The 10,951-nt window shown below is 64.0% G+C and overlaps 1 protein-coding gene across 2 annotated transcripts; it reads left to right on the top strand.

The window, feature by feature from the left end:
- The first annotated feature begins 381 nt into the window (after window positions 1–381).
- On the top strand, window positions 382–9,016 carry DUSP9 (dual specificity phosphatase 9). 2 transcript variants are annotated; one of them, XM_045068181.1, is made up of 4 exons: window positions 382–3,262; window positions 5,262–5,663; window positions 6,805–7,254; window positions 7,564–9,016. In XM_045068181.1, the coding sequence occupies exons 2-4, from the start codon at window positions 5,297–5,299 to the stop codon at window positions 7,887–7,889; spliced, it is 1,143 nt and encodes a 380-aa protein (XP_044924116.1). In that variant the 5' UTR covers window positions 382–3,262; window positions 5,262–5,296; the 3' UTR covers window positions 7,890–9,016. The 2 variants fall into 2 exon arrangements, with proteins under 2 accessions (XP_044924116.1, XP_044924115.1); XM_045068180.1 differs by having other exon boundaries at window positions 382–4,712.
- The last annotated feature ends 1,935 nt before the right edge of the window (window positions 9,017–10,951 follow it).

Here is a 10,951-nt window from a genome sequence, read left to right as displayed (position 1 = left end):
CTGGGCAGGCCGCGCGGTCCCGCCCCGCTCCCTCCCTGCGCGCCGCCGGCGACATTGCCCCTCCTGGGCAGGGGGCGGAGAAGACGGCGACGGGAGGGGAGGAGGCGGCGGCGGAGGCGGGATTTGGAGTTTCCCTCCGCAGCGGCGGCGGCGGCGGTGGCGGCGGCGGCGGCGGCGGCCCCTCGGCTTCAGGCGAGGCCGCCGCCTGAGGCTCCGGTGGCGCTCGGCGGCAGCGGCGGTGGCGCTTCCCGCCGCCTGGGCTTCAGAAACTTCCCGGCTGCGACGCGCGGAGCCGGTGCAGGAAGCCGAGCGGATCGGGGGTGAGCGGAGGTGAGCGGAGGTGAGCGGAGCACGCGGCTCCCCGGCACCCACCCACCCCACCCCCACCCAGCCTGGCCGCCCCCTCCGACGTGAGCTCCTCCATCCTGCACCCCAAAGTCTTGCAGCGCGCGCCCCGCAGGGCCGACGCACGCGCCCCTGCGAGACCCACTGGATCCTGCCACCTCACGCCCCCCGCATCCCGCCCGTGCACCTCCCTGTCCTCTGCCACGCACATCCCCTGCCACTTGCATGCGCGTGCACAAACCACGCACCGCAGACCCGAGTCCCTGCAGCGTACGCAGCAGCAGCCCCTAACCCAGCACCCACCACTGCCCCAACTCAAGCGAGCACCCATCCCAGACCGTGCCATGCCTCCGTACACACCCAAGCGCGCGCGCGCGCGCACACACACACACACACACACACACACAGACGCGCGCACATACACGGTACATCCCTGCTGTATCTGCACTAACATAGCTCCCCTCTCCGTGCCACCACCGTCTCCAACTCCCCATGTGCTCATTACAGACACCCCACCCACGTTCCCAGCCCGGAGACACTGCGATCCACCTACCCCTGAGTGAAGCCCCAAAACTAACTCCTGCCCCAGCAGCTGACACTCCCCACGCCCCACAGCCTGGCCCAGTACCCAGGCACACAGCTCGTGCATCCCCAGCATGCACGCTCATACACCCCAACACCCATGCCCACCTGTTGGGTTTACACCCTCCAGCACCCTGCCCCAACTCCACTGCAAATAGCCCCCAACGCCCCCAAGCACATCCGCCAGTCCCTCCCACCACCACCCCTGACACTTGAAGCCTGGACTCTAGAGGCTGTAGCATCTGGTGGCCTCCCTTGGGTGGCAGGAGCTCACCAACCTGAGGCCCACTGGGCGACTCGCTCAACGGACCTTGAGTCTCCCCAGCGACAGGCTTGGCCTCTTCCCTAAGAGATAAAGAAGGCACTTGGGGTGCAAGGTACTGTACTTAGAGGTGGGGCTTGGGTGGGGTGGGGGAGGGGAGAAAGGGCTAGGGGGCCCAACTGGGTCCAGAGAAATGCCAGTTGCCAGGCCCGCACGTAGTAGGTCAGTTCCACGAGGACAGGAGTCCGCTGGGGTCCATGTGCCCGTCTGCTTGTGCCAGGAGGGGAGGCCTGTGTGGGGTGTTGCTGTGCGTGTCTGTGGGGCGGGGGAATGTGTGTGACCCTCTGAGAGGAGAAGCGGGATTGGCACCCTCCTGGGCTCCCTCATGCAACAGTTGGTTTCATTCATTCATGACTTCTTTGTTAACAAGCATTTCTTCCGCGAGCGCCCGGCGTCTGCCAGGCCCTGCACTGGGGGCTGGGGCCAGCTTGGGGCCGGGCGCACACCCGCTCCTGCCTTGGAGGAACTCCCAGTCCAGCGAGGAGACCGACCAGGAAAAGCAGAAAGCCATCCCCAGCGGAAAGTGGATTTGGTGGAAAAGATTTGTCGCTGGGAGTTGTGCTCCTGGCCATGTGACTGGGCCGCGACAGCCCGGAGGGAACCCTGCATTTCGGGGTGAGGGGTGAAGGGTGAGGCGGGGCGCCGCTCTCCGGAGGCTCCGGTGACCAGAGGGCGCATGCGGCGCGCGTGGGGTCTATGCGCTGCGGTGTCCCCGCGGCCTCCCAGGGGCACTGGCCAGGCGGGGCGGAGGCCGGAGGCCGGAGGCCCCTGGCGGGGCGCTGGAGCTGCAGGCTCAGCGCCCACCCTGCGGCGAGTGCGCGGGCTGGCTCCACCCGCCGGCCTGGGCGTGCAGCGCTACCTCCCCCGACCCAGCCGGCCCCGGGAGTGGGCGCGGGGCGGGGCCCGCGCCCAGAGCTGGCGCTGCAGGGGACCAAGTGCGGGCCGGCCCGGCTGGGGGCGGGGGGCTTGGCTGCGCTCAGCCCTGCAGTGCGGAGGTGGCAACAGGTTCCAGTGTGTCCTGCTGCTGGCGCAGCGGGCGCTGCTGGCGCGGGGCACCGAGTACTCATTTGCGAGACTGCATACTGCCCCCCACACCGGTTTCCCCCGGTAGGTGGGCTTGCCGGCGGAGGGAGCAAGGTGCAGGGCAGCCCCTTCAGGAGCCGGGAGCGGCAGGCTCCCGCACAACCCCACGGGGGTGGGGGGGAGTTCTTGGAGGCGAGCTTCCTCTCTGTTCATCCGTGCCGAAGTTGCCTTACCTGCCCCTGTCACCTTCCCAGACAGACACCCCTGGCCTCCTCCAGGGACCCCTCTCCAAAAAGCCTGCCTGGGCACCCCGGAAGCCCCAAACTGCTGTTCTTAGGCACTGCGGCTTCAGGGAACTGAGGCCTGGAGCGCAGAGGAAGGAGACTACAGGAAGGCTGGCGGGGGCGGGGGGACCGGGGGTCCCCCCCGGGGGGGGGTCCCCTGAAAAAGGAGCAGAATCTGAACAGGCGGCAGAGGAGGGAGGCCTGGGCTGGGGGCAGGAGGACACAGCGCAGCTCCCAGGGGCGCCTGGATGCAGCCAATGGGACTCATACCAGAGGCCAGGCCACGGTGGGCTGTCGCTAAAGATGAGTCCCAGGCTGGCAGCCCCCGGGCCAGGGAGGGAAGGAAGGGGGGGGTGCTGGAGGCCACTTGGAGGGCCTGGTTCTCTCCCTAGTATCCCTTCGTTTTCTCTTTTTACTCCGTGGTTCAGGAGAGGAGTCTTCATCAGTAGCACTAACCTTGATTATCCTTCTGGTGGTTTTGTCATATAGCTTGCCTTTTACTTAGTTTCCTGGGCTAGATTCCCAGAAGTGGCCAGAGGGTGTAGATTCCTTCGCAGCTCTGGACGCATAGGACCGATTAATTTCCGGAAGGGCCGGACCGATGGAGAATCCTCCGGCACCCAGCAACAGAGCAGCGGGCTGATTTCACAGCACCCTTGGCAGCACTGGGTGTACTCATTCTGAGAACGTTTTACCAATGCAACAGGTGGGGAGGGTCACCTTGCTTCTTAAATTTACCCACATTCCATACCTGAGCTTGAACCTTTCCCCAACGGTCTGGTACCAGTTGCATTTCTTCCCTCAAGCGGTCTTTTCTGGTTCCTTTCTGGTTCCTTGCCTGTTTATCAGAGTCTTAACCTCTTGATTCATTTGTATGAGTTTTATCTTATCTGCTCTACATTTTCCTTCAACTCTGCTGTTTGCTTTCGATGGGTTTTAAGCAGGGAAGGGACACTTATCACACCCAGCATTATCTTGCTCAGTGTCTCTGTTTATTACTGACCTATCCCGCTAAACTGGGAGCACGGAGAAAGCAGGGACCCCGACGTCCTGTGCGTTTGCCAGCCGGTGTACGTGGAAGGCGTAGAGGCCACTGGCCTGTGGTGAACAAAGGTCTGGTGCAGGGCAGAGTGGGCTGGGGGGGTGGTTGAGGCTGGCAGGCCCCCCTGGAAGCCGGGGGAGAGGGCTTTGGAAGCTGGGACGACACTCTGGTCAAGAGCTGTCCAGTGCAGGCCCTCAGCTAGTGCGGGGAGCAGAGGTGTAAGAGATCAATTCAAGTACAAAGTACCTGGCTCTTGACCAGGGAGGAGGCAGGGGGAGACGCCGGGGATAATTCCCAGGACAGAAGTGTGCTAAGAGCAGAGCACCCCAGTTTAGGACTGGAGGCCCAGAGCTCCTGGGTGCCTTGGGTGACGCCTGTGCAGGGGGGAAGCCCTGGGGTTCCCCAGAAGCTGTCATCTGCGCATCTTGCCCTTGGGCAGAGTTCGGGGCCAGAAGACAACAGCGGGTTTCTGGTCTTGCTTCCTCCTCCCCTCCATGATTTCAGTGGCATCCTGCAAAAACCCAAGGTGGTAGGTGCTTCTGATGAGCCCATTGTACAGATGGGGTCACTGGAGTCGGAGTTGGAGAGGGAGTAGGGCTAGAGGCAGCTTCCGGGACAGGGGCTCTGGGCTCTTACTTAGCCCTACCCCCTCCCCCTGCCTCCGGCGGTCAACTGGCGAGGGGCAGAAGAACTGAGGCCGGTCCCCTACTGGGCCCCTGACCTGCCCTTGGCCTCTGCCCCGGCCCCTGTCCCGCTTGGGTGGAAGCCCCAGCTCAGCGCGCCACTTGGGGGCCCACCCGACCGCTTCGCTGGCACCCGTTGGCTCGCTGGCCCCCATGAGCCCGCCCCCACTGCCCCGCCCCTCCAAACGGCCACTCCACGTCCAAAGGCAGCGGCTTCCAAGGTGGAAACTGGGTCCCGCTGCCAGGAAGCAGCCTGCTTGAGAGCGGCGCGGGACTCGGGGCTTCCACGTGCGCGCCTGCCCTGCCAGCCCACCGTCTTCCCCGGAGACCGGGCCCCGGGACGCCCTTACCGGGGAACGGCGCCCGGCTTTGCGCGCTGGCCTTGGCTCGGACGTCCCCGCGCGGCCGCCCGCCGCCCGATCGCGCTCCAGGTCTCTCTCCTGTTTTCCCCTCCCGGGGGCCACCAGGGCTGGGGCAGCTCCGAGAAGGCCGGCCGAGGCCCTGCCCCTCGGCGCCACCTCTACTCCCCCGGTCCGCCTCGCACACGCGCACGTCCCCAAAGTCGGAGGCTCGAACTTGGGGAGCGGTCGCAGGCAGGCCCAGCGAGACCCGCCGGAAGGGGGTGTGAAAGGAGGTGACCGAACCCTTGGGCCGCCCCAGAAGGGCCCGGGAGAGGACCCGCGACTCTCAAAGGGCCCGTTGGGCGCCGGGCCTTCCTCTTCTGGGGGACCCCTCACACTTCCCGCAGCGGGCAGCAGCGCCGCGAGCCTGAGTGGCTGCCTGGGGCGTTTTCCTTGGGGGGCCCGAGGCGCAGAGAGGCGCCTCCTCGCTGCGGGCGGTGGAGGGGTGTCTCTACGGGACCCCGGGCATCCGTCTGAAGGATGCGGGCGGGGCTTCGCGGCTCCGTCCCCCCCACCCCCACCCGGCAGCCGGGCGCGGAGAACGCGGGCTCACGCGGCGCGCCGGCCCTCTCTCCGCAGCGCCGGCGGTCCGACGTGCCCGGAGCCGCGAGCCCATGGAGGGCCTGGGCCGCTCGTGCCTGTGGCTGCGTCGGGAGCTGTCGCCCCAACGGCCCCGGCTGCTGTTGCTGGACTGCCGAAGCCGCGAGCTGTACGAGTCGGCGCGCATCGGCGGGGCGCTGAGCGTGGCCCTGCCCGCGCTGCTGCTGCGCCGCCTGCGGCGGGGGAGCCTGTCGGTGCGCGCGCTCCTGCCCGGGCCGCCGCTGCAGCCGCCCCCGCCCGCCCCGGTGCTCCTGTACGACCAGGGCGGGGGCCGCCACCGGCGCGGGGAGGCGGAGGCCGAGGAGTGGGAGGCCGACTCGGTGCTGGGCACCCTGCTCCAGAAGCTGCGGGAGGAAGGCTACCTAGCGTACTACCTGCAGGGTAGGTGCGGGCACGGGGCACCCGGCCTGGGAAGGACCCTGGGACGCTGGGGGTGGGGGAGGGGCAGGGCCACCCTTCCCAGAGGATTCCCAGGTTAGTTGACCAGACTTACTTCTTGGAAAGTTGAGTTGCCATCACATCCCCTGAGCACGACCTTGGGCAAGCCCTTCACCCTGGGGAGCCCCAGTTTCTGAGTCTGGAAAATGGGGAGAATCGGGCCAGCCTTGGCTTAGAGGATGCTCAAGAATGGAATACCAAGGGCAGGCTCCCAATTTCCTCGCCTGGGTTGAGGTCACCATCTCCTGTAGGAGGCAGGGGTCACAGGAGGCCAGCCGCTCTGCAAAGGCTCCGGAACCAGGAAGGGGAAAGCGAGCGAGAGAGAGAGAGAAGCAGTGAAGGCAGAAGGCGGCAGAGATGCATCCCATCATAGTCACGGCAGCACTGAGACAGGCCTCTTTGTCCCTTGATGAGCCAAACACACACCCAAAGGTCTAGTGTAGGAACAGAGTTCCCATGAACCAACAGAGCCAGCTCCGCACCTCCCCATGGCGGGGAGGGGGGCGGTGTGTGTCCCCAGACTGTCGTCCCTTGCTGCATTCTGAAGTGTTGGGTCTCCAGGCCGCCACCCCCCAGCCCAGGAGAATAGATGTTATCTGTAGACAAAGGAGTTGCTCCCTTCTTGGAACTTTGAATGGATCCAGGTAGAACCTTGGACTCTCTCCCAGGATCCAGCTCTTGGGGTGCCCCTGGTTGTGTTGGATAGGAGGTGGCCACCCATCTAGACTACGAGCCCTCGTGCTCACCTCAGCTAGGACCCGAGGCTGTAAAATCCCCTTGGGGTGGGGGGTGGAGCTCTGCCTAAGCCCAGAAGCTGCCACCTCCAGCAGCCCAGTGGGTAGTCGCTGTCTGAGGAACAGCCACCAGTGCCGAGCTAGGGTGGTCAGGCTGCCCATGGGGCAGCCCACGGGGACACCAGCAGGGATCAGGCTGCGGAATCAAGTTCCCTTTGGGAACATCTGCAAGCCACCTTGGGGGTTGGAGTTGTCCGAGGTTATTTCCCTATCCCGCCCCCCGCCACCAGGGGTGCTTGGCCACCCCAGTGGCCCGCTCCCCAGGGAACTGTCCCCTTCTCCTCTCCCAGGCGGCTTCAGCAGATTCCAGGCGGAGTGTCCCCACCTGTGTGAGACCAGCCTCAGCAGCCGAGGTGGCCCCAGCACAGCCCCAGGGCCCAGCCCAGTGGTGGGGCTGGGTGGCCTCTGCCTGGGCTCTGACTGCTCTGATGCCGAATCTGAGCCGGACCGCGATGCCATGAGCTGTGGCCTGGATTCGGAGGGGGCCACACCGCCCCCAGCAGGGCTGCTGACCTCCTTCCCTGTCCAGATCCTGCCCAACCTCTACCTGGGCAGCGCCCGGGATTCCGCCAACGTGGAGAGCCTGGCCCAGCTGGGCATCCGCTACATTCTCAACGTCACCCCCAACCTCCCGAACCTCTTCGAGAAGAATGGTGACTTTCACTACAAGCAGATCCCCATCTCAGACCACTGGAGCCAGAACTTGTCCCAGTTCTTTCCTGAGGCCATTGCGTTCATCGGTGAGTCTGCTCTGCCTCTTCTTCCTGCCTCCCTGCCTCCCACCCCAGGCCTGGTTCTGGGGCCTCCGCCCTTCCTTCAGGACGGCTCCTCCTGGCCTTAGCCCCCATCCCCAGAGCCCAAGCCTGGACCAGCACTGCTGGGGTCTGGGCGGTGCTGGAACCAGCTCCCAGAGGCCACCATCAAGAGCCGAAGGGCTCCTCAGGCAGGACAGGGCCCCCAGGCCAAAGGTGGCCAGAGCCACCTGGTTCCACGAGCAGGGCTGGGCCGGGCCCGCCTGTCACCCTGCCTCCCCCTCTGCCCCCACCTAGATGAGGCCTTGTCCCAGAACTGCGGGGTGCTCGTTCACTGCCTGGCGGGCGTCAGCCGCTCTGTCACCGTCACCGTGGCCTACCTCATGCAGAAGCGCCACCTCTCCCTCAACGATGCCTACGACCTGGTCAAGCGGAAGAAGTCCAACATCTCACCCAACTTCAACTTCATGGGGCAGCTGCTGGACTTCGAGCGTAGCCTTCGGCTGGCGGAGCGGCGCGCCCGGGAGCGCAGCCGCGGGGGGCCCCAGGCCTCGGGCTCCGACCCGCCCTCCTCCTTCACCAGCCCTACAAGCGACGGGGTCTTCGCGCTGGACCCCACATAGGGGCCCGCTCCACCCCCCAGTGGGTGCCCCTGACCACCCACGGGCTTGGGGGGGAGGTGGGAGGGGCTCAGCCGGAAGCAAGGAGGGGGTGGGGGGGGAGCGCAATACCTCAGGGGAGGGCTGTCGGGAAGAGGCCAGAGCCAGGAGCCCCTCCAGAGTGGCTGCGGGGGAGACCTGTCCTACCCACTTGAAACATCCACGGGAATCCTATTAAATGTGCCTATAAGCTGGGCCAGGGCCACGGGCCTGACCCGTGCCGCTTTCGGGCGGAACCACGCTCCAGAACCTGCCTCTTCTGCGACTGTTACTGTTTTGTTTGGGGGGTGGGGGTGGGGGGAACTCTCATTCCAAGGGCCAGATCCAGGTGGCTGCCCATTCCTGGGCCTCGAGCCTCCCTGGACCTGTTCCCTGCAGAAGGGTGTGTGTGCCTGCTCTGAGGACCCGCTCACAGTCCCACCCCTGTCCCCAAATGGCCGCTTCTGGGGAGGGGCTCACCACCAGCTGGTCACCTCCCTGCTTTTCTGCCAAGGCCTTAGGCCCCTTGGGGCTGAGGGCCTCCCCGTGGACATGGGCCCGGAGGTGCCCTGGCTGCAGGGCATCCACACCGAGGCCCCTTTCCCGGGCCCACAGCTCCTTGCAGGCCGGCGCTGCAGGGGCGGGTGTGGCCCGGGGAGCAGCCGAGCCGCTCCAGGCCACACATCTGGCGCCCTGTTTATCCACTTGACGTTTGAAAAGATGCTTTTTTTCCCTCTTCCCCCAGATGTCTTAACAGGGATCACTGGGGCTCTTTGTGACCGAGGGCAGCCACACTGCCGCCAGAGGAGATGGGGGTCTCAGGGCAAGAGCTGGGGGTGGGGAAGGGGAAGGAGGAGGCCTGCGTTTGGTCCCGCAGAGCCACGGTTGGTTGATCTGTGGGGCGGGGAAGGGGCCAAGCTGCATACACAGAGTCATTCACTGCAGGGCACACCCCTGGTGGGTGGTGTGCATGCACACGTGTGTGCATGAGTCTGCGCTCACACACCCAGCCCAGGGCCCCCAGTCCATGCTGCGGGACCATCTCACGCTTGGGAATCCACACCATGGTTGCTTTCTTGAATTGTTCCTGAATAAACTCTTTCTGTAAGATAGCGAACGACCAGGAACCTGTTTCCGGAGCACCCTGGGGGACTTGGGGGAAGGTGGAGAGGGAGGCCTCCCGAGAGGGGCGGGGTCCGCAGAGCTGCCTGCCACGGGGCTGCTGGGGGACTCCCGCACTACCAGCCCTCGCCATGATTTCCCATCTGGGCCCCACGCAGCCTGCCAGCCCAGCCTCCCACAGAGCCGAGCATCGGCTCTTGAGTCATGGGCCACTACCCTGGGCCACACACCGAACAACAGACCCCAATGATGCTGAGTGGTGCTGTGGAGACGTCATGGGAGCAGGGACCCAGCACTGACCCCAGGGTTTGGCAGCCGAGCCCCAAGACTTGGCCTGGCGTCAGAGCCCAGCCTCAGGGTGGGCTGACGGGAGCCACAGGAGGACGGGAGGGGGGAGAGAGAGGGGCAGACTTGCACGTCCAAGCTCATGGCTCTCCAGCTGACGCAGCGTGGAATTTGGTCCTTGGACTGCAAAGTGACAAATGAGGCTCCTCCTGGTAGTCGGTTAAGTGTCCAGCTCTTGGTTTTGGCGCCGCTCGAGATCTCAGGGTCCCCCCTGTGCCAGACTCCATGCTCAGCGGGCGGGGGTCTGCTGCCCCTCCCCCTCTGCCCCTCCACCCACTGGTGCGCGCACACTCTCAATTCTTTAAAACCATGATTTCCAACCACAGAGACACGGCAAGAGGTGGAAGGGAAGCCGGAGGGTGGGTGGGAACAAGTGCTCCGCACTCACAGTGAGGGTCCTTGAGTCCAGAGGAGATGGGCCCTGGGCTAGCGTCTGTCCAGGGGGCGTCCGCACCCGGGAACCAGGAGCCCAGGCCACCCCTCCTCCTTGAACTCCTTCCTACAGCTGTCCAGATGCCCCCATGGGAGCTGGGCGATGTTGCCTGGGCCCCCACATGAGAGGCCAGCATTCTTGACGGGCAATGCTCTCGATGGGCATGGTTGGCAGAATATCAGCCCCCCAAAGATGGCCACATCCTAAATCTGGGCCCTTGTGAACATGTTACCTTAAGTGGCAAAAAAGCACACCGCAGACGTGATTAAGTCAAGGGTCTGGAGATGGGGAGACTGTCCTGGATGACCTGGGGGGGCCGGAGCATCGTCCCAGGCATCTTTACAAGGGAAAGGGGGATGCAGGAGAGAGAGAGGAGGAGACTCCACGGACGAGTCTGTTGTTCTGCCCTTCCCAGCTTCTAGCGGCCGCCTGCATTCCTTCCTGCCTCTTCTCATCTCTCCCAGAGAGAGATGCCAGGACTCCGGGATCATGACCTGGGCGGAAGGCAGTTGCTCAGCCAACTGAGCCCCCCCGAGGCCTATGATGTTGCTGTTTTAAACCACTGAGATTGTGGCAGCAGCAGCAGAAAACCAATACAACTGGTGACTTAGAAAAAAAATGGCCCACCAAAAGAGGGGGGATGCTTGCTTATTTTGATCTTGGATCTGGATAGAAGTGGGGGGAAAAGGGAAATTTGGCCCTCAAGAATTTATAGCCACAAGGTGAAATTTTTCATTGAAAAGATAAAGACATCGAGCCCTGGATGCTCCAGGATTTTCTTCTTGGAGGAACTAAGGGACAATGGTCCGACTGGGAGCACAGCTCCGGGATTTGTCTAGAAGCTTCTTTGGCTTAGCTTGCACACAGATTTTACTAGATTGGAACAGCCCAATAAAAATAGCAAAGTTTTTAAAATACGTTTTTTAAAAGTTTTAAATGAAGTGGTCCAGAGGGAGGATTGCCCAAGAGTGTGGCAGAAGCATGAATTCTCTGTGCAGACGTGTCCTTTCAATACAGGCCTGTAGGTGGGCTAGGAAGACTAGAAGGGGCTATACCTGGGTATTTGCCCTCTGCTGGACTCTGATAAAACCCCAGTAGTTCAGGATCTGCTGCTCTAACTTGCCCTGAGGGCAGGCCTTGTAAGACC

Source organism: Mustela putorius, unplaced genomic scaffold (genome assembly GCF_011764305.1).
Source record: "Mustela putorius furo isolate JIRA1106 unplaced genomic scaffold, ASM1176430v1.1 tig00003899_pilon_pilon_pilon, whole genome shotgun sequence".
Taxonomy (NCBI): domain Eukaryota; kingdom Metazoa; phylum Chordata; class Mammalia; order Carnivora; family Mustelidae; genus Mustela; species Mustela putorius.
The sequence above is the reverse complement of the archived record's forward strand: the minus strand, read 5'-3'. Positions and strand labels throughout refer to the sequence as shown.